At 34.5% G+C, this 24624-nt stretch overlaps 1 protein-coding gene across 1 annotated transcript in view; it reads left to right on the top strand.

The window, feature by feature from the left end:
- THSD7B (thrombospondin type 1 domain containing 7B) overlaps positions 1-24624 on the top strand; it is a gene marked incomplete at its 3' end in the record, with an annotated part of 691568 nt that overhangs the window by 153455 nt on the left and 513489 nt on the right. The window contains exon 3 of the mRNA XM_084247796.1: positions 18582-18830. Coding sequence (XP_084103922.1) covers positions 18582-18830 — 249 coding nt within the window. The remainder of the gene's footprint in view (positions 1-18581; positions 18831-24624) is intronic.

Raw genomic sequence — 24624 nt, forward strand, 5'->3', positions numbered from 1 at the left:
TGGCCAATGAGTAACTGCCAGCATAATTTAACCATTTTATTAAAAACCCTGCTTCCTTTGTTCGGGGCTCTCAATACCTGCCGCTGCGTTGGTAGGTGCCATGAGCCGGGACTCGAGTCTGTAATAAACTGCCTTTTGTGTTTGCATCGGCTGTCTCTGAGTTCTTGGAGGCTATGCTCGCAGAGTCTGCTGATCTTGGGCACAACAGACTGGTGGAGAATTAGTTTCCTTGATTTTTCTAGCTTCTAAAGACTGCTTGCATCCTTGGGCTGGGATGTAGTCTCTTCAAACCTTTCATTGAAACCATTCTCTGGTGCTCACTTTCTTGGATCCCTATTTTACTTTAAGGAAATCTGAGATCACAATAGGCTTACCTGGAAAATCCAGGGTAATCTCTATCACAAGATTCTTAATTTATTCAATATGGAAAATACCTTTTGCCATTTAAAGTGACATATTCACAAGTTCTGACATATTCTATCACAAGGTGCATGTGTATTGAATTATATTAAGCAGATATCCACCCTTTTTATCCAACTATTTTTGTCAAGAGATTATAATAGGATGGGATAGTGATAATTTTTGTTATCTTTGTCAAAAATGATACTTTTTATTTGATATTTTAATTGCTATTTACTTGTTAGTATAATGAGCTATGTTTATATATTTAAAATATTTAGGTAACCTTGTAATATTTAAAATATTTACATAATTTGTAATACATACTCCATTTTGTCATGTTCTTTTTGCTCTATCTTGGTAAGCTATTATGCTTGTTTAATAAAACAAGTTTTATGAAGAAGTTTCCCTTATTATGTTCTAAACAATTCATACAATTGGGGAATGGTCTGACCACTTGATAGAATTTCTTGTGAATTCTGGTAAACGTGATTTTTTTTTTGAGGTATTTCTTTGAAAACTTATTTTTCTATGGAGACTTTTTCAAAGATGGTGTTCTTAAGGGGCATGATTCCTTTCCTCCATATTTTAAATTTTATTTCCAGTATCAAGAGTTATTTACAGTGTCATTTCTTTATACACATGTTTGAGCTCATCGAATAGTATTTAAAACAGTGGTTTACCTATTTAATGTATTCTTATTTATTAAATCAGTTTTTTATTGAAGCAACAGTGGTTTACAACACTATGTGTGTTAGGGTTATACATTCACACATCTTCAAATATATGTTACTTTACCACCAAAACACTAATAATCCTCAAGCCTAGTCAGTTGATACCTCTCCAGCATTTGTTCCCCATACCCCTTTGCTGTTTTGGTAGCCTCAGTCCTACAGTCATATTTTCCAGATTTGCTTTTGTTTGGTTTTGTCTGTATGTTCTTTTGCTTTGTTTCTTTATATTCCACATATGAGTGAAATCATCCAGTATTTTTCCTTTTGCTTCTGACTTGGATTATTTAGAGTAATCTCTTCCAGTTCCATCCATGTTATCATAAATGGCAAGAAGTCTTTTTTTTTTTTTTAATAGCTGAATAGTAGTACTCCATTGTGTATATTTGGTTGATATTTTTTTTAAAATGGGATTTGGGTATATTTAGTAAGGCTTTTAGATTCTTGATTGCATTGTTATCTACATTTTCTTTATTATTTACTTGTACTTTGTATTTAATTTGCTGTTTTTCTAGGTTTTGGGATAGTGTATTTTAATTAATTTAACTTCTTTTGTGTTTTATACATGTATATTTTAAGGTACAATTAGGACTATCAAATTCCTTCTGATAAGTGCTTTGAATGAATCCCATAGATTCAACTATTAGAGTTATCATCACTATATTTCAAAAAAAAATGTATAGATTCTCTTTGTATTATTCCTTGCACCCAACATCTATTGTATTTGGTGCAGGATACTTTAAATCCAGAGAAAAAGAACTTTGTGTTTTGATGTTTGTTAAAATCTCCAGTTCCATTTTATGCTGAGTGCCGTGGGTAATATTTGTACTCTGTAGAAACTGCTGATACTTTCTTTGTGTTGTAATCTATGATTAATCTTTCTGAGTATTCTATATGCAGTTGGGATGAAAATAAAGTGTCATTTATTGGTGTGAGCTATTAAATATGTAAGTACCTAATTGACTATGCACTTTAAGATTTTTGTTTTTTGCCTGATCTGACTTCTTCTGAAAATGGTTGTTAAATTCTCCTGTTCATATATTTCTATTTTTTCCTCTAACATCTTCTATATTTTTATATACATCATTGCTGGTATTATTTGATGCATAGATATTCAAAGTCACTATATCTTCACTGTGGAATGTAGTTTTTAGCATTATAAAGTATCTTATTTGTCTCTTCTAACCATTTTTTAGATAATATTACTTTGATATAAGGATTGCACACATGTGTTTTCATTGTTTTGCCTGGTAAACCTTTTTTAATTTCATTTTTATCCTGTTTTATAATCACTTTTTAGATGTCTCTTATTCTGCATCAGCGTGGAGTTCAGTAGTGCTTTATGAATTAATGTAAATGTTCCCTTTAATTAACAAATTAAGTTTATTCACATTTGTTGACATAACTTTATGTTTGGTCTCAATTCTATCATTTTATGTTGGAATATAGTGTATAAAATATTATTTATTTATAATAATTAATTTAATTATTTCATTTTAATTTTTTAATTTCCTTTTAATTTCCTGTATAATTTTTTCCTTTTAAACATTTTTTTTTATTTAGGAATTCTTAACATATTTATTTCATAGTGTCCCTCCCCATTTTCCAACCTAATACTTATAATGTATTAGGTCTCTTTTAAATGACTCCCATCTATGTCTTATAATATTGGTCTACTTTCCAATTTTTTCTCTACTTTACCCTTCCACTATTTAAGTGAATTCTTTCTATTAATACTTGTCAGATTTTACCCACAAATCCACCCTTATTGTAAATCTCAACCGCATAGTTATAATTATGAAATGCTAAAGTTCAGTCCTTTTGTCAAAACTTTCTAAATTTTCTTTGTTTGGTTGAAACTCAATAACCAGTAGACTCTTGAGAAAGTCAACATGTATAATACTTCCTGAATTTGGCAGATTAAAAACTGAAGAACAGTTTAGCAGGATATGATGTTCTTGGTTCACTTTTTTTCTCTATCTTTCTTGAAAATTGAAAATTGTTGAATCTATTATAGTGTTGAATTTAATGTTTTTTTTTTTTTACAATTTATTTATGGATACAAGACCTGGGGTACAGGCCAGAGATGTGGAGTGGGGCTGAGAGGATTCACCAGTGACAGAGTGGGGAACAGAACTGGCAGACTGACTGAAATACACTGCTGAGGGAAGCAGTGGGCAAGACAGGAGAGGCCTACTGCACCATGAGGGTAGCTCCCTGGGTAACTGGGGATCGAACTGGTGCTGCAAAGGCTGCAGATTGCTTCATAGTGCAGTACTTAACACATTGCGCCACCAGGGAGGCCCCTTGACTTCAGTGTTATTGAGAAATCTCTTGTTGGTTTATTTTTTGGCTTCTGTGTTTCATCATTTTGCCTGAAAACCTGATTATTTTTCTTTATCTTTCAAGTCTAGTAATTATATTAGTGATTGCCTTATCATTGATTTGGTTTGGGTTTGATTTACATGGTATCTTCTGGTACTTTTCCATATATTGTCATAAATCTTATATGAGTTTTTCAGTGTGGAGGGCTATATTTCTTTTTTTATTTTATATATTTTATATCATTTTTTCTTTGTGTAATGTATGCATTTTAATCTTGGTTATAGTCCCCATACAATTCCCATCCCCCTTGTTTTGATCCTAACTCCCCCCCCCCCCATAGTGTGTCTCTGGTATATAGTTGCTTGTTGATTTTGATTTTTACTTTATTATAATTAAGTTTTTTCCTGGTCCCTTATCTAGGTTTTCTAAATTCTTGCTATGAGTGAGACCATCTGGTATTTTTCTTTTTCTTTCAGGCTTGTTTTGCTGAACATTATCTCTTCCAGCTCCATACATGTTGCTGCAAATTGCATGAGTTTATCTTTTTTGATTGCTGAGTAATAGTCCATTGTGTATATGTACCACATCTTCTTGATCCAGTCATCTGTTTTTGTGCATTTGGGTTTTTTCCATAGCTTCACTATTGTAAATAGTGCTGCTATAAACATAGGGGTGCAGGTGCCTTTTTGAATGAATGTTTCTGTATCCTTTGGGGAAATACCCAGGAGTGGAATTGCTGAATCATAGGGAAGATCCATCTTTAGCAGGTTGAGGAATCTCCACACAGCTTTCCATAGTGACTGGACCAGTTGGCTCTCACACCAGCAGTGCAGGAGAGTTCCTTTTTATCTATATCCTCACCAACATTTGTTATTGGTAGTTTTTTTTTTTTTTTTTAATATGTGCCATTCTCACTGGTGTAAGATGGTATCTCATTGTAGTTTTGATTTGCATTTCCCTGATTACAAGTGATGTGGAATATTTTTTCATATGCCTGTTGGCCATTTGAATTTCTTCCTTGGAGAAGTTTCTTTTTAGCTCTTCTGCCCATTTTTAACTGGATTATTTACTTTGTTTTTGTTGAGTCTCATCAGCTCTTTGTGGATTTTTGTGATCAGTCCTTTTTCATTAGTGTTGTGTGCAAAAATTTACTCCCAATGTGTGGGGTGTCTCTGTTTTGGTTACTGTCTCTTTTGCTGTACAGAATCTCTTTAATTTGATCTAGTCCCAGCTGTTTATCTTTGCCTTCACTATCACTGCTTTGGTTGATGTGTCTTTAAAGTTGTTACTGAGGTGTATGTCATGTACTGTTTCACCTGTATTTCCTTCTATGTATTTTATGATTTTAGGTTTTATGTCTAGTTCTTTAATCCATTTTGAGTTGATTTTTGTGCATGGTATGCAGTCGTAGTCAAGCTTCATTCTTTTGCATGTCGCAACCCAGTTTTCCCAGCACCATTTATTGAACAAATTTTCTTTGCTCCATTGCATATTATTTGCTCCTTTGTAAAAGATTAGTTGACCATAAATCTGTGGGTTTATTTCTGAATTTTCTATTTGGTTCCTTTGGCCCATGTGTCTTTTTTTGTTCCAATACCATGCAGTTTTGATTATTGTGGCTTTGTAGTATAGTTTGAAGTCTGGGTGTGTAATACCTCCATTCCCTTTTCTTTTTTTTCAGGAGAACTTTGGCTATTCAGAGTTTTTGGTGGCTCCATATGAATTTCATCAATATTTGTTCTATTTCTTTGAAGGATGTCATTGAAATTTTTATGGGAATAGCATTGAATCTTCTATTTCTTTTAATAGTGTTTTATAATTTTCTTTGTATAGGTCCTTTACCTCTTTTGTTAGGTTTATTTCCAACTATTTTATTTTTTTGTTTCAATACTAAAATGGATGGTTTTCTTATTTTCTTCTTCAATAGATTTATTGTTTGTGTATAGTATGGCTACTGATTATCATGTGTTGATTTTGTATCCTGCTACTTTACTAAACTGATTGATTAGTTTGATTAGTTTTTCTGTGGAGTTTTTGGGCTTCTCTATGTATATTACCATATCATCTGTGGATAGTGATAGTTTAACTTCTTCCTTCCCTATTTGGATTCCTTGTATGTCTTTCTTTTTTGTCTTATTGCTCTGGCTAGGACTTCCAGTATTATATTGAAAAGCAGTGGTGAGAGTGGACATCCTTGTCTTTTTCCAGATCTTAATAGAAATGCTTTTAAATTTTCACCATTGAGAATGCTATTGGTCATATATGGCCTTTATGATGTTGAGGTATGTTCTTTGTATCCTGATAAATTCACGGACCTTTATCATAAATGGATGTTGTACTTTGTCGAAAACTTTATCCACATCTATTGATATTATATGTTTTTTATATTTCTTTTTGTTGATGTGTTGGATTACATTGATTTTCAGATAGTGAACCATCCTTGTGTCCGTGGAATAAGTGCTAATTGGTCGTGGTGAATTATCTTATGGATACATTGTTGGATTCTGATAGCTAAAATTTTATTGAGGATTTTTGCGTCAGTGTTCATTAGAGAGATTTGCCTGTAGTTTACTTTTTTGTGTTGTCCTTGTTTGGTTTTGGTATTAGTGTAATGTTGGCTTCATAGATCATGTTTGGTATTATACCTTCCTTCTCAATTTTTTGAAAGAGTTTATGAAGGATAGGCACTAGTTTGTTTCTGAATGTTTGGTAGAATTCATTTGTAAATCCATCTGGTCCTGGGTTTTTGTTTTTGGGTAGCATTTTGATAGCCATTTCAATTTCACTGCTTATAATTGGTCTGTTTAGATGTTCTGTTTCTTCTTTATCTGCTTTGGGTGATTGTAAAGTTGTGGAAATTTGTCCATCTCTTCTTGATTGTTGAACTTGTTTGCATATAACAATTCATAGTAGTTTCTGATTATTCTTTTGATTTTTGCTTTGTCTGTTGAGATTTTTCCTCTTTTATTTTTGATCCTATTGATTTTTTGCTTTCTCCCGTTTTCCCTTTGTGAGTCTGGCTAGGGTTTTGTCTATTATTTATTTTTTTGAAGAACCAACTTTTGGATTCATTGATTTTTGGATTGATTTTTTAGTTTATATATCATTTATTTCTGCTTTGATTTCTATTATTTCCTTTCTTCTCGTTTTAGGGTTTTCTGTTGTTCTCTTTCTAGTTCTTTGAGATGTGAGATTAGGTTGTTTCTTTGAGTTCTTTCTTGTTTTTTTCATGTGAGACTGTATTGCTATATATTTTCCTTTTATTGCTGCTTTTGCTGCATCTCATGCATTTAGGAAATTGGTGTCCTCCTTGTCATTCAACTCAAAGTATTTTTTAATTTCTTCTTTGATCTCATTAGTCCAGTGGTCTTCCAGTAGTATGGATTTCAGTCTCCATGAGGCAGGAGGGTTCCTTGCCTTCTTTTTGTGGTTTATTTCTAGTTTGATGCCTTCATGTAGAGAAGATGGCTGGTATGATTTTAGTCTTGGTGTATCCATTGATGATAGTCTTGTGTTCCAGTATGTGATCGATCCCAGAAAATGATCCGTGTGTGCTTGAGAAAAATGTGTACTCAGTTTTTTTTTTTTTTTTTGGGGGGGGGTTAGTGTTCTATAGATGTCTGTTAAGTCCATGAGCTCTGGATCCTTATTTAGAGCTTCAGTGTCCTTACTTAATTTTTGTCTCATTGATCTATCCATTGTTAATGGTGGTGTGTTGAAGTCTCCTGCTACATATGTGTTTTCTCTGATGTCTGTTTTCAGAGATGATAATCGTCTGATATATTTTGGTGCTCCTTCATTTGGTGAGTATATGTTAATGAGTGGTATGTATTCTTGATGTATTGTCCCCTTGATCATAATGTAGTGACTGTCTGGGGCTCTTTTTACCTTTTTGAGTTTGATATCTGTTTTATCTGTATTCTTGATGTATTGTCCCCTTGATCATAATGTAGTGACCATCTGGGTCTCTTTTTACCTTTTTGAGTTTCGTATCTGTTTTAACAGATATCTTTTGATATCTGTTTTATCTGATATCAGTTTTATAAAGCTGATGTTTATATCTGATGTAAGCATAGCTGTTCCTGCCTTCTTTTTTGGTCCATTTGCTTGTAGGATTGTTTTCCATCCTTTTACTTTCAGCCTATTTTTATCTTTTGTAGTTAAATGTGTTTCCTGGAGACAGCAAAAGTTTGGGTTTTGTTTCTTAATCCAGCCTGTGACTCTGTGTCTTTTTATTGAAGAGTTTAGTCTGTTTACATTTTGGCTAATATTGATATTTTAGCATCTGTATTTGCCGTTTTGTCTCTTCTCTATTTATTTGCTTGTTTGTTTATTTGTTTGTTTGTTTTGTCTTGTTCTGTTTTTATTCACCCCTCTGTTGGTTCTGGCTTTAGGACTCCTTGTAGTATTTTTTGGAGTGGGATTTAGTTGTGTTGAATTTCTGGAATTTCTGTTTGTCTGGGAAGCTCCTTATTCTTTCTTCATAGAGGAAGGAAGGAAAGCTTTGTGGGATAGAGTATTCTTGGTTGGTATTTGTTGTCTTGGAGTTTGTTGTCTATGTCCCTCCACTGTCTCCTTGCCTGTAGTGTTTCTTCGGAGAAGTCTGATATCAGCCTGATTGGTTTTCCTTTGTATGTTTTCTGTTTCTTCCTTCTTGTCAGCTTCGTTATTTTTTCCTTGTTATAGATTCTTGGAAACTTTACTATTATGTGTCTTGCTGTATTTTTCCTTTCATCATGGAAGTTTGGTGTTTTTCTTGCTGTTTGTATGTCTATCTTCAGCTCCTCCTTCATATTTGGGAAGTTCTCTTCAATTGTTTCCTTAAATACTTTCTCTGTTGCTATGTCTCTCTCCCCTCCTTCTAGTATTCCTATAACTCTTATATTTCCTTTCCTCATGGAGTCTGTTTCTGAAGTCTCTCTTCATTTTTTTATTTTCCTTCGTAACTCTCTTTCCTTTTCTGTTTTGGTTCTTTTTATTTGTGTTTTCGAGAGTACTTATTCGTTCTTCCATTTCATGTATTCTGCTTTCACTGCTTTTCCCAGAGTTCTTTAGCTCCTCCAGTAATTCTTTGATCTCCTGCATTTCTTTCACTTTCCCTCTTTAGGGACTCAATTTCATTCTCCTGATGGTTGATTATTTTTCCTATATAATTTTCGACTTTTCTTTCAGTTTTTAAATCATGGCAATTTTAATTTCTCTATCGGGAAGACTCATAACTTCCTCTAAGTCACTGTTGTTGTAGTCTGGTGTTTGTCTTTTTGTGGTGTGTCTTTTCCCTGGGGATGTGCTTGGTTGCTTGTAATTTTTCTTCTCCCTGCTGTTTGTTTTCTAATTTGTTCTATGCATTGGGACACTGTGTCACTGGTACTGGTCAGCATCTCTTTGGTGTGCTCTTTTTGGGATGTTGGGAGCTGGTGGTCCAGTTGAGTCCGATACTGTTCTACCGGAAGTCCAGTAGGGCAGTGGTATTATGGATATGTTAATAGTCACTGTCCCTGAAAATCCCCTCCTTCTGTATTTGTTTTATTCCAGTGTATTTGTTTTATTCCAGAGGTGGGTCTTGAGGTCCCACAGACTGCCTTGTCAGTGGCTGGATCGCCCACTGGGCTCCAAATCATTGGATGCCTCTCTGGTCTCCGTCCCTTTTCTAGGTGGGGCCTGCCTTGTGGGGGCCTTCAGCTCCCCTCTGATTGTGGGGACAGCTCTTTCCTAGTTCCACACAACAGCTTTGGTAAGGTCTGGACGCACGCAGAATTCTCTGTCTTAAATCTGAGGTCTATATTTCTAAACATTGATTTATTCCATCTTGTTTTTACTCCCAGGGATATCTAACATATGTACATAATTTGTACCTTCTTGCCTATTTTCCTTTTCAACTACCTTCCTCTGATCCATTTGATATCCTTCAAAATCTCATTTTATTTTTCTTTGGTTTCCCTCTCTTTTTCCTTCAGTAAACCTGTGTTATATTTTCATTGGATTCTGTTCATACTTAAGCATCTTATAATTCAGCATTCATTTTTGCATTTTTTTTCTTTTTTTCCCTGAGTTCCATCAGTTCTCATGTTGTTTCTTCCTGTTTGTCCATTATGACCTTATTATTCATATTTCTGATTCAAGATAGGATTTATAAAATTATCTCAATGTTTATTTAAGGATATTTACTGTGGTTCCATATATTGTACTACAGGGCATTTATATTTCAGCTTTGTTCCTGGTTAGTTGTTTAGAAGAGATTTTTATTGGCACTGGATTAATTATAAACATCATTTTGGTTTAAATAACAGAGAAATTTAATTTTTGTCTTGGCCATTCTATATTTTTGCTGGATGCTTCTTGGAAAATCTCGTAACTTTTTTTTTTGGATATTGGTTTACTTCTCTATAAAATGAGGGTAGTGACTGAGACCTTCAGAGTTTTGCTGATGGTGCTTTCATCAGTAACTGTTCCCACACACATCCACAAATAGGTAACTACATATCATTCTTGGTACTCTTAGAAATTTGGAGAAGATAAAATCCATTTTATTCTAAGACCTGCACTGAATTTTAAATCTATGTTGAATAATATTTTGTACTAACAGAAAATGGTCACAATATTAAAACCTTCCATTTTGATGTAATATCACTTTCAAGGATATCCTTTCTCAAGAATTTAATAGCTCAATATATCTGTGTGTTTATCTTCACGTCTGTAGAACAATCTCTATCACATAGAAGCCACTGGATAGCATATTTAAAATATAATTCCATACTGCTCTTTTAGTGTTAGTATATGATTTTAGGTTTATTACCAATTGTAAAGTTTAAAATGTTATAAATCAAACTTAGAAATTAAGAGGCTTTTTTAATAGCTCAGTTTTATTTTATTGAGAAGTAGGAAGGAGGGCCTCCCTGGTGGCACAGGTGGTTGAGCGCAGTGTTGTGAAGCTATCCGCAGCCTCTGCAGCATGGGTTTGATCCCGGTCGGCTGGGGAGATACCCACATGGTGTGGCAGACCTCTCCTGTTTTGCCCGCTGCTCCCTTCAGCAGTGTATTTCATCATTCTGCCTATTCTGTTCCCTGCTCTGTCTCTGGTGAATCCTCTCACCCTCCCGCATATCTGGCCTGTACCCTGGTTCTTGTATGCATGAATAAATAAATCTTTAAAAAAAGAAGTAGGAAGGAAAGGTTATATAACTCAAACAGTAGCCCCATTAGTTATAAATTCTATCCTAATGTAAACACTACTTTTGCCAAATAAAACATAAATTACCTCAGGTTAATTTGACCAAACCAGGAGGCTATAAAGAAAAGGCAACTCATAATCTTTTAGGTTATTTTCTCAGTGATAATATTTTTTCTTAAATAAATTATTTCCTACATCTTCAAAATTGTTACCAGACAACATTTTAAAAAAAAAAAACTATACATTTTCAAATATCTTTACTTGCTAAATCTTATATCAACATATGTGTTCACATGTGTTTAAAGCAGTCAAAATGCATGTTTTTTATCTTCAGGTTAGTATTTTTTTTCACCCCAGATACTGCTATTAGTTTCACTAGTGGCAGAAAAATGCTACTAGTTTTGGGTCAAAATCATTAAAATAAATGGCATATGTTCTGATTTCCCAAATCCATTCTTTTTTAAACCTATCTCAGTTCTGGTTCATTTCTCTTCATTTCTCCATTCACATTTTATTCCTTGGAGTTATTTTCATGATATGATCTTGTAATCATTCTCTAAGTTAGAATCTGTAAGCTCTATAAGAAACTGTTCCCTTGATGCAGTGCTATCATTTGGGTAGGGTGGTACCATATGCATAGCAGAGATTTTTCTAAATAATTGGAATAACTGTGTTTTTTCATTAACATTTCTAATATATTTTCTCAGCTGAAATTTCACTTCTGTAAAAATAACTCATTAACTGTAAAACATATTTTGGAGGTATTGAATTCTATAAACATATTACATAATTTAGAGCAAGATTAATCAAGATGAAAATATTTTCATAATTTGATACTTTAATCATGCATTTTCAATTATTCTAACTAGTTCATGTCCATGTGTAAGGTAAATTTATCTTTTTAGGAATCTGTTGTTATAGATTTGATCATTATGTGACTTTAGCAAAGCTTTATGTTAATCTAACCAGGAATCTGAAAAAAAAATAACCTTTTAGGTTTCTACTTAAATCTGGCAAAATGAGCATAATAATTTATTATTGTTATATTCTGGAATCCCAATTACATAATAGTAAAAAAGTCAAACTCTCAAGGAAAAATATAATATGTTAGAACATAACAGTTGAAAAGAAATGTCAACCAGTATTGAGAAGTGGAAAGCAGATAGATTTGTGATAATTTACTTAGCAGAGTGGAAAATGTTCAAAACTCCACTTTAGGTGGAAGAGCTGCAAGAAGCAAATCTGGTTATGTGGCCCAGCTGTATCTGACTCAAAGCTCTATGTTTATTTCATTTTTGCCTCTTCCATGGCACATACATATTCCACTGTCTCTTTGCAATTATAGTGGAGATTTGGTCATTGAACTGTAGGCAGCTTTAATCTAAATTACTTCTAAGCTAAAGTCATAAATCACTTTGGATCATCTTCTTACTCTATTTTTGCCTTCTAATGGTGAACTTGGAAGCCAGATATTCTAAATGGTGAACCTGTAAGGTGGATACATATTAGATACTAAATATTTCAGGTCGAGGGATGATTTTTAGGAGAGCCAAGTAACCTGCATCAAGCTGTATATGAAAGGAAAATTGCCACTTACTTTATGTAACCATCGGGACTTCAGGGTTTGTTACCACAGAATCGCCTATTTTATTCTGACCAATAGAAGATTCTTAAAAGGCACTCTGAGGACAAATACGTTCAGTGTGCCTAAAATAATGCCTTTACCTGCAGAAGATAGTATATGAAACATCATACTGTGGATGTGAGAGACAAATAAAAATCCATTCATAGCTTATGAGAGTACCTCCACAGTTCCCTTTCTTGAGGCAGCTTTTGTAAAGGTAATTACCCATCCTGTTCACATGACATGACAGCCCAGAAGATTCCTATCTGAGTGAAAAGGTAAGCTAAGGAGTAAAGACTGATGGAAACCAACATTTTAAGTTCTCCAATAATATGGTATGAGCTCTGTTTGATCAATCAACCGTAATGTTTACCATCTGTTGAGTTTTTGACCTGTGATCAAAGCGCTTTCAATATATTTGTGGAACCTTACTCTAGTTCACAGGAGCAAGGGATCACAGAAATTTGGGGTAAATCTAATAAGAAATAGTGATATAAAAATGAACAGAAATCAGGAACTCAGTAAAATGAGATAATACAGACAGCAACAAAAGTGAACAAAAAGCAAGTTATTGTTAATATTGCTAAAGACATGAATTTTTTCATAAAAGGATATTAGAACAGTAGGAAATTAGAAAGAAATCTTGGAGTTTAAAATTTAGACCGCAAAATATGTTAAAGCTAACAAAAACTTCAAACATAATTTTGAGGACATTTCTTCAATAGAAAAAATTATTAGAAAATTATGTAGGTTAAACAAGTGTAGATATGTACCACCCACATATTTTCAAAATAGAAGTCTTAAATATACAACACCATACATAAAAATGCATATCAAAATAATTGGTGGCCTAAATAAAATGGAAAAGTATGAAAGTTTTCTAGAAGAATAAATATGAGAGCGAACTTCATAGCATTTGAGTTGGGGGAAAAATGTGGCATTAAAAAGTATAAGTATATAGAGGGAAAGACTGAGAAACAAAATGAATAATTGCCTATCAGTGCATAAAAATAAGATATAAATTTATGGGTAAATATATTTGTAAAATATAGAACAAACAACAGGTTACTATATAAAATCTGTGTGTTTCTCTTATGTATTTGTTTATCTATGTATCATACTTCTTAAATTCTTAGAAAAAGAGAGTCCAAAGAAAATAGACTACATTAAATTCCTATTGATTATTTTACAAATTACAACAAAGGCTTCAAACAAATAAAAATTTACTACCTTGCTGTTCTCTGCATCAGAATTATGAAAGTTAAATCTTGTAATGCAACATTTTTTTTCCTGCTTTCTCAGTAGACTCCAGGGAGAAATCCATTTCTTTGCATCTTCTATTTTCGAAAGGCTGCCCACATTCCTTAGCTCATGATGTCATTTTATCACTACCTCTGATTCTTTTATCACCTCTCCTTTTCTGTCTCTGTCTCTTTGCCTCCCTTCTTGTAGGACTCTTATAATTATGGTTGGCCCATCTACATAATTCAGGATTATCTTTTCATCTCAAAATTCTGAAAAATATGTCTGCAAAGTGTCTTCTGGCATATAAGCTAACATATTCACAGTTTCCAGGGTCAGAGCTGAGGTACAGGCCAGAGATGCAGGGGGGTGAGAAGATTCACCAGAGACAGAGTGTGGAACAGAACATATTTTTGAGGGGGATGGTGGGAAGTTAGTCAACTTAACTGAATGGTCAAACCATAGCTTAGGAAGTCTGAGTAATTATTAAAGATGTGAGAAGACTATAAATCTCTAAGGTAATCTGATATGTCAAATACACATTTTCAACATTTTAAAGAATAAGTCTGAAGATACCAAGAATTTTGAGCATGCAGGAAAGGAAAAATTTAACAATGTTTAGTATATTTTAATTGTATGAATATTTATGGCCCAACTCCAGGCAAAATTACTAGAGAAATTCTTTTACATACATGTAACACATGTAGACATGTAAAAGGATTCCAGTACATGGTGTAATTGCAATAAATTAAACACAATGGGGGAATATTCATTTTGGAATGTAGCTCACTAATGAAAATGAATGTGTGCAATCTGCATTTATCAATGTAGCTAGATCTAGAAGTTATACTATTAAGTGAAGAATACTTTCCAGGGAGTAATATGTATATTAAAACAACATATAAATCAAACTTTTAAAATCATACTAGGTAATGAATGCTATGTGCTATTTATGAGCATATACATATTTAGTTAACATTTAAAAATGTGATGGAAACATGTAAATTAATATTAGGTATGTGATTACATCTGGAGAAGAAATGGAAATAGGACTTTCAAGGACATGGGAATTTCACCTAATTTGTATTTATTTGTTTGTATATTTAGCAGAATCTGAAGCAAATGTTAGCCGGAGCTCATAAAGTATCTGAATATTTATATTAGTCTAATTTTATCACGTTTGAGATAATAGCTTTTCAAATTAGAAATTGAAGTGTTAATGAAGTGAGATTACTTGGTGATTTTTTTTTCCAAAATAATTTCTGTTCTTATTTTGTAAATAGATATTTTCTTACATTCCAGAGGAAATTGGAATTACTGGGGTAATATTTAGTTCCAAAGATTTCCTTCACACTTGAATATCTGTGAAGTAATTTACAAATGACAACTCTTTAAATAAATGTCAAGGAGGTATAATTACCATAGCATCTTTTTTTTTTTTTAAGACATCAACAGTTTTTTTTGTTTTTTAAAATCACATCACCTTTTCTGAAAAGACTGGTGCCTACTTTTGAGTGTAGACACTTAATCTCTACTGCAACTTTAGTTAGGTGATTCTACTCTCTTGAGTACCGCAACTCTGGGGCAGGGATATGTCAGATGATATTACTCTCTTCTCCGTTCAGATAATGAAGCTAAGCATCCAGGAGGCAGAAGATATGCTATATATTGCCATGAAAAATTCAGATCACAGATATTTTTGATTTATCACTTAGTGTATGTCTAAATACCCAAGTAAAATGGAATCTCACTGGTCAAACTAAAGCAGGCCACTATGTGGTAAATTTTATTATTATCTTTTTAAAGATTATTAATTTATGTATACAAGAGCTGAGGTACAGGCCAGAGCTGCAGTGGGGTGAGAAGATTCACCAGAGACAGAGTGTGGAACAGAACAGGCAAATCCGCTGAAATATGCTGCTGAGGGGAGCAGAGGGCGAGACAGGAGAGGTCTGCTGTGCCATGTGGGTTGCTCCCTGGCCGGCCAGGGATCGAACGCATGCTGCAGAGGCTGCCGATTGCTTCGTAGTGTGGTGTTCAAACCCTTGAACCACCAGGGAGGCCCTATTATTATTTTTAGCTAAAGTGGTGGATTAGCAAAAATAGTATTAAAAGTAAGTCAATACGTAATACAGGTAAATATGTAATAATACAGTGTATGTCCTTCCTAATTCGAAGAAGTAGGAACCCTTTTCATAACCATAAAAGCCCTTGGTTATGCCAGCAATTCTGAGCCAGTCAGTACTTGTATAATTTGACCCTTGCTATTTGTTCTACTGGCCCTTTGGAAAATTCAGTTTCAGGGAAGAGAAAAAAAAAAGAGTGAACATGGGTATATGGAAGGGAATGATGAACCATTTTAACATAGCATGGGAACTTAATAAAGGAAGAAGAAAGCTTATCTTAAAAGTTAAATCTTTTTTTTTTCCCTAAAAATATACGCAAGTGGAAAAACTGTTAAATTTCTGTTTTAGTTTGCTAGGACTGCCATGATAAATTTCCCAGACTGGTGGGCTTAAAGAAGAGAAATTGATTTTTTCACAGTTCAGGAGCTTGGAATTATATGATCAAAGTATCAGGGTTAGTTTCTTCTGAGGTCTCTGTTTGGAACCTAGATGCTTGTTTTCTCTCTATTTCATCCAATGGACTTTGTTGCTATATGCATGTGTCCTCATCTCCTTTTTTAAGGACATCAGATAACCTGAATTTGGGTCCACCGTAGTGATCCCATTTTAATTTGCCTTAGTAAACACTCTTCAACTATAAAATACATTCTGAGGTTCTGGAAGTCAGGACTCATCATATGATTTTAATGGGAGCACATCTCAGCCATTGACAATTTCTGAAAAGTCAACACCTAAAAACTTCATTTGGCAGCTTTCTCTTATGTCATACAATAGAAAGAGTTGAGTTACCTCTCCAGGTACAACAATATACATTCTGTATTAAATGGGACATTTGCAAGAAAAAGTTCATTCTCATATCCTATTGTGTCTTGATGCCAAGACCCAAAACTGTCACAATGGAGTGAGTGATGATAATGAGGAATGTATTGCCTTTTTTCACTTTGAAGAGAGTAATGTGATCTGAGTAGATTTTTAAAAAAAAAAATCTTGCACAAAAGGATTTTCGTATGTCTTTTTTGACTTTGGAAAGATAAACTAAGTCTCACTGCCTTCATGAGGTATATCAATATGAAAATCTTACTATAATTTACTCATCAACATGGTCAAATATGAGCATATTTTATTCTGCCTGAAGACTGCCTTCTATAATCCATTTCTCTATCGGTGACTCCCTAACCTACATATTTTCCCAAGTGAGAAAGTAATACACATCTCAACTCTTCTGTCTTTTTTTAAAACATGTACAGAGACACCCTTGTAAAATCTTATCTATAGCCCATTATTCTGCCACGTTTCATAGACCCAGTCTTGAAAGTTAGTATTTGAACATTGACTCTATCTTTGATTTACACTCCTGTCAAATTATACCTTCTCCCCCAAGAAATAGAACTTTTGACTGAATATGGCAAAGAGTAATAAGTGAAAAAAAAAGAAAATAATGCCAGTTAATATCTGAAATATTATCATCCTGTTTGGGTCTCAGTGATTTTGCTCCACCTAAAAGTAATAAATGCCAAATTAAAGCCAGATTTTTAGACCAATATACAGAGTTTTTTCAAACCTATTTTTGAAGGCCACATACCTAAATATCTGTTTTGTGCATTATGCTTCATAAATTGACAAACATATGACAGTTGACAAATTGACTTTTACATTCTCCCATTGGTGTGTTTATAAATGTTTAATGAACAGTACTTAGGGAGGAGTGGGTTTGTGACCTGGGGTATGGTGGGTGGCTTGATTTGTAGTATTTGCTGATTTCTATTATGTAAAGAGTCCCACAGTGGCCAATTTTAAGCCATTTACATGAAGTCAGGTGATGTAAAATTCCAGAAAATTTGGCAGTTCTAGTAATTCAGTACTAGCATACCACTGGTTCCCATCCCCATAAAATTTTATATCAGGACCTTGAATATGCTATTTCCTTGAATTAAAATTGTCTAATTTCTTAAACTGAGTCTACCAGGATGAGGGTGGGGAACAGAGGGCAAAGAGGGGGAAGGCTCAGTGGACTGAGGTAGAGGATTATGGATGCTTTGGTGGTGAGGGAGGTGTGAGAACATATATTTGAAGAAGTGGAAACCTATATTCTTAAAACATACACTGTATTGTAAACCAAGATTACCTCAATAAACATAATTTAATTTAAAATACTCTACATCCTGTGCCTGAGGAGCTCCCATTAAACTTTTAAAATGCAACTCAGATGCCTTTCTCCCTTAGACACCCACCAGGCCCCCAAGCTTCCCAGTAATTGTTCTCATTATTACAATTGCTTATAAATTAAGTTCATCACATTATCCCATTATGCTTTTATCTGTTTCCCAATTCGAATGTTAGTATTTGATAGTACCACAATTTTGCAGATGAGGAAATTGATCCTCATAGCATGACAACTTTTGGAAACATAGATTACATTATTTTATTATTTAATAGCCTGGTATTTAAAAGAATAGATAGGTGAATGCTATAAAGCTCATACTTGTCTTTGACCTTACGCAAATGATTGTGTAATCTTCCTGAGTCTAAGATTTCTCATCTCTAAATCTAGATAACTACATGTAAACTCATGCAGTTGTGAGAAAGTGCTTGTGAAATGCAGCCCAGCTTGTGACTCCTGAAAACCAGCCAACAAATGTTACTTATAGACTGTATGCTTGTTGCAAGTGCACCGGAACCATCTCCATTTCTAAAATGCTTTGGAAAAGATAGAAGGTAGCCTCACTTTACTGAAGTCTCGTGCTACAGTTAAATAACTACCATTTCAGAATTGAGAGTGTTTAAGCAGTCATTCTTAAAAATATCTGTTCTTCAATATTTTATCCTGATGCCACTAACAAAATTTTTTCATTCCTGTTTGAAAGATTTATGCCAGGTTGTGATTTTTTTTTTATCATAGTCACTTCATAAAGTTGGTTACACCCATTTAATCTATGACCTGTTTTCTGCTTCTGTTTCTTTAGCCTTTGCATGCCAGACTCCTTCCCCTTAACTGTTCAGTCCTGCGTCATGCCCAAAGACTGTGAAACCACCGAGTGGTCTTCCTGGAGCCCCTGCTCTAAGACGTGCCGTTCAGGAAGTGTCTTGCCAGGATTTAGGAGCAGAAGCCGGAATGTGAAGCATAGTGCTCTTGGTGGTGGAAAGGACTGCCCTGAGCTTCTGGAGAAGGAGGCCTGCGTTGTTGTCGGAGAATCTTTGCAGTCATGTCCCAGGTATTGTGCATTCTTTAGTGTGAGTATTCAGTGTTCTATATAACCTCATATATAACCTCATTTTACATCATAATTTTTTTAAAGATGTATTTATTTATACAAGAACCAGGGTACAGGACAGATGTGCGGGAGGGTGAGAGGATTCCCCAGAGACAGAGTGGGGAACAGAACAGGCAGACTGACGAAATACACTACTGAAGGGAGCAGAGGGCGAGACAGCAGAGGTCTGCTGTGCCATGTGGGTTGCTCCGTGGCAGGCTAGGACAGAACCGGCACTACAGAGGCTGCGGACAGCTTCACAGCACTGTGCTTAACCACCTGCACCACCAGGGAGGCCCTTATATCCTAATTTTAACAGTAGTTATGATTCATATTTATTGAGTCCACTCACTACAGAATTCCAAACTAGGCATTATAGCATGGTAGATGAAGAACATGAGATTTGGTGTTGATTCCCCACATTCAAGTCCTCTTTCAGTGACTATGAATTTTGGCAAGTGACTTATGTATAGTACCTTAGTTTGCTTATCTACTATGAATATTTACTTCATCAAAGCCTGGAATATAACAAATGCTCAGCCACCATTAGTTATCTTTATATGTCACCCCTAATTCTTACAGCAACCTCAGGCTATTCATAATATCCTCATTTTGCAAATGAGACCAGTAATGGTAAGAGAAATTAAATAAATCCTGAGGGTACATAATTAATCATCATGATTGATTTCAGGTCTCTCTTCAAATCTTGCTGCCAACCTTGTGGCATTATTTTCCACAGTCCCTAGATACCAGACAATGTCAGGAAAATGGTTAGAATATCATAGATTAGAGTTATACTTAACATCTTGATATTGGTTATAATTTATACCACTGTATAGTTTTTGCAAAGGCCTCCAATGTATTTTCCTCTGGCATGCTGACTCATGATGACCCAGTCTGATATTGACAGAAATCATTTGGGATATTTGGAACTAGCTCTTCAGAAGTCTCTGGAGAATGGATTTATGCTAATTCTCTCTAGATAGCTGCTGTGAGCTGTAGCTGTTAAAGGTGGCTAGTTCACATAAAACCTTTTCTGTATTTTTTTACAATCTTTAAGAATTGAGAATTGTTTCCCAGTGAAAAATAAGATGATGCAAAATGTAACTTCTTTTTGTTATTAATCACGTGAGAATGTATGGAAAGTGGGAGAGTTACAAACTCAACAGGCACTGAAATACTTGACTATTCTTTAAACCTGAAAAGATGTATCTATGGGGCTAGAGGTGGGGGATCATAGAGCGACAAATTCCTCTTGTCAGGTTATTAGCCATTTACTTTCTCTGCCTCATTATTGGCATCTTTGTACATTCAACATAGTCCATACATGCTGATAGATCATCTATTTTCCTCATAGTCCTCTTATAGCTTGCCCATTTTATTAATTTATGTTAATGAAATTTGAGTTTGTGTCCTGAAAGTATATTTATAAATAGAACTATAAACAGAATTGATACATGAAAATATGCTTATAATTTCTAATTGCTATGGCCAACAATTACTTTTTTCCATTGGCAGCTTTGGAATTTTTTTTATTGAGGTCATTTTTTTTTTTTACCAAGATGACCCCTTATATTCCTGCACTTCTTTTTTATTTTATATATTTTTACATCATTTTTCTTTTTGTTTAAAGATTTATTTATTTATACAAGCACTGGGTACAGTCAGAAGCACTAGAGGGTGAGAGAATTCACCAGAGCCAGAGCAGGGAGCAGAACAGGTAGACTGTTGAAGTACACTGCTGAGGGGAGCAGTGGGCGTGGCAGGATAGGTCTGTGCACCATGTGGGACCCTTGCTGGTGGCCGGGGATCGAACTGGTGCTGCAGAGGCTGCAGGCAGCTTCTCAGCCCATAGCTCAACTGCTGTGCCACTGGGGAGGCCCCATTTTTCATTTTTGCACAATGTATGCATTTTCATCTTGGTTATAGTCTCCATATAATTTCCACCTCCCTTGTTTTGGTCCTGCTCCCTTCTCTCTCCTCCCCTTCCCTGAAGTGTGTCTCTGGTTTATAATTGCTTGTTGATTTTGATTTTTACTGTAGTATAATTAGTCTTTTTCCTGGTCCCTTATTTAGATTTTCTAAATTCCTGCTATGATTGAGACCATCCGGTATTTTTCTTTTTCTTTCTGACTTATTTCATTGAGCATGATCCCTTCCAGCTCCATCCATATTCCTGTACTTCTTTACTTCAAAAGTGAAGAAGGTAAATTTCATTCATGATCTTTTGTTAATTAGTCCATGGACACATAGTATCTTCCCTAGTGCTGGGAATGTGTCCCTACATTTAAACACCAATCTGGGGACAAAGTATGGTACTAGTGATTATGTGCATAAAATCTGGGATCTATGTCTTTTTTAAACTTGGCTCCACCTGGATTAAACTTGCTTTGCCACAAACTTGCTATGTGTCTGTGGACAAACCATGCAACTTCATTGAGACATTTTCCTCTTCAGTAATAGCTATCTAATTATACTGCCAGTGTTGAAGGTTGAAAAGCTACAGACTATATCAACCAGACCCAATGCTCAACATTAGGAGACACTGTAGAAATGCTGACCATTATGTTGCTATTTGTAGGTATGTTCATTTTCTCCAGAAAGGGAATCCTTACTTTTCTTGGAAGAGAGCAGGCATACATATTAATTTAGGGTGAAGAAACTTATTTTTAAGGGTAATTTGGAAACCGTTTTTCCTCCTATGAGGCAAAACTTAAATTGTCAAATGTAGTCTTCTAGGAATATAATAGAATTAATGAACTTGATAGTGGTGCTTTAACCATCCTTCCTTTCATAGAATTACTAGTGACCTTTTACTAATACTTGGCAACAATTTGTTGGTTTATAGACATTACTCCATTTTTTCCTTCTATTTTCTTAGATAATAACTACTCAATTTTCTTTAGAAGTCAGAATGATACCTGCCTGATAATGCTGAGAAATTCGAGTTCTAGATACATTTGTTAAATAATAGCTACATAATGAATCATTTTGACTAGTGACCATATCAGATATTTTACAAAGATATTTTAGAATAACATATCATTTATCATCCAAATGGGATATTTTTGAGGATATGAATACCTCAGAAGTGGTATTAAGTGATGTAAGCTGGCATTGTTCACATTCTAATAGTTAGAATGTTCATTTGCCTCCTAAGTTAATAATAATATATATATATATATCATTATATATAAATCATTATGTGTATGTGTGTGTATATATATATGTATATATCATTCACTTCCCCCCCAAAATAAGGGTAATAATTCATGATGTACCTAACATGAATTTCTGTAGTGACCTTCATTTGATTGAATTGTTACATCTGAAAACAAAGTCTGACAAATTTCACCTGAGGTAAACCTGGTCCTCTTGTACTGCTGTTTCAAAATGCTGTTATTAACATTTTTAAAAACCATCTCAAATTATGAATTAATAAGAAATAGGAATTTTAGAAAAATCACTGAATTCCAACCAGTGTTTCCTTGGGAGAATGATGTGTTAAGTCATGATTCCACTTGGTGTGGAAAAGAGAATGCATAAATAATAACAACAAATTAACTTTGGATAACATTCTTATTTGCCTGAAATCTGAGCTGTGAACTCTACCAGAAGAAAGCATAAAGGCCATGTACTAACTTTTGTTTCTAGTTTGACATTGGTGATTAAAATTCATTGTGAACAAGGGAAATGGAAGCAGAAACCTGTTAGAGAACAAAAATGCCTATTTTTCCTTTCCAGGAATTCATGAGAATTCATATGCATCAATCAATTTAATTCACCATATTTCTCCCTAGCAAGAAATTACACATTTCCTTGACTCCTCATAGTGTTTTTTTTTTTTTTTAAATCTCTCTTGGAATGCAGTTTGGCTTCCATGCCTCCACCATCATGCTATAGGAGGCATGTTCATTCAGTAAATATACATTGACCTGTTGCTGAGTGCCAAGTACTATGTTAAAATGTCTGTGATTCCCCAGAGAACAAAATAGACACAGTTTGCTCCCAATCTTAGGATTTAAGATACATGAAATAAATATAATTAAATAAACTATATACTTTGTGTATGAGTTCTAGGGAAAAAAAAATAAGAGCAGGGTAAGATAGAGTCTTCTGACTTGCTGTGATGAAGTATATCTGTAACCTAATTACACGGGGTCTTTAGAGGAGCCTCATTTGAACAGCCAGGATTGAGGGGGACCATGAAAAAAAGTGACAAAATAAGCTGATCAGATATTTATGGGAAAATATTCCAACAAGAAGGCATAGAGAGGGAAGAACTCTAGTTCCTGTATAGTAACAATGCCCAAATGTTTCTGATCTTCAGTTGCATGGCTTTGCAACTATTTTTAACAGCTGGGCTCCACAGACCAGTGTTTAGCTCTAAACACATTGAAGACCAGGCTCTAAGACATTATTTCTTGAAAGAATTGGACTAAAAGAAGCCTATACCAGAGGCATTCCCTCAGACTAAAACACTTAGGAAGTTGCCACAGAGTAATTTAAATTAATTTGAAATGAGACAAACTAGTCTATGTATGTTAACTTGGAAAATTTAAGTACTGTAAGGGAGTTAACTTGTGTTTAGCCTTAAGCTCATTTCAAGAGTATGCTATTTTGGACCTAGATATATGCAGACACTGAGAAACCTCTTTCTCCAACAGTCTGCTTATAAATTCATGACCTCCCACCAACATAGCACTATGCACTCTTGTCTGTTACGTGGTGGAGCTGGTAACAGAAAGATGGAATAGAGAAATCTGCTTGTTACTTGTCTTCTATCATTAGACATCATGACCTCAGGCATTATATTAATTCTCTCTGCTTCACAACTTTGAAAGATAGGTATTTTACAAGATACCTTATCAGTTGTGTCCTTTCTTAGATCCCGAAGTAACATTCTAAGTATTAGATCTTGCATTCTGAGAAGGAGGTGAAATGCCTTCTAAGATTATAAATTTAAAGGTGATCCAGTTCATAGATAGCATGAAGAAGACAGAGGACACAGGCTTTTGAATATTTTAAATGCTAAATGTCAGAGATTTGAGACATGATCAGATGCTGGAACAGCTGTGAGATTTCTTGTGCTTAAGCAGAGAGTGTCCATTCTGGCTGAAGGCATTTTAACACGCAAGAATATTGGAAAACTTCAACTGCAGGTATTTCTCTTGGAAGTTATACCTCAGAAAAACCTTCCACCATCTTACAGGGAGACAACTTTCATGCAAAATTGGCAATTCTACAGCTTAAAAGATCATTTTCAGTAGGAAGTTTAACTCAGACATTATTAAATGGACAGTGGCCAATGACAGAAATGCTTTTTAATTCCAAGGCATGGTTGGCAGTATTCCATGGACTAGCTGATATTACTACACAAAAAGCCAATTTATAAAATGTTGTTTCAATACTGGGTCTGGCACAGATTGGATGAGCTTATATAATGCATCCCTCCTTACCTGTGGTATGTATACATTTATCATTATTATCAGTGAATTCGCGATCCTTCCCAAAAAGTTTGTGCACATGCATACTTATAGTTCTACCTGAGTCTCCTGCATCTGCTTTGATTTGCTTATAGAGAAATCCCCTGTGGCCAGCCTGTTCTCCCTAACATCTTTTTAAAGCATTATACCAAATTATAGATTTTCTAGATACAATTTGTTTTCCTTGAAAAACTCTGGGTATTGTTGATAGATCCTTTTAGATGAATATTGAAGCCAGCAACACAAAGGACAGGATGAAACCTAATAGC

Source organism: Talpa europaea, assembly GCF_964194135.1.
Source record: "Talpa europaea genome assembly, chromosome: 1".
Lineage (NCBI taxonomy): Eukaryota > Metazoa > Chordata > Mammalia > Eulipotyphla > Talpidae > Talpa > Talpa europaea.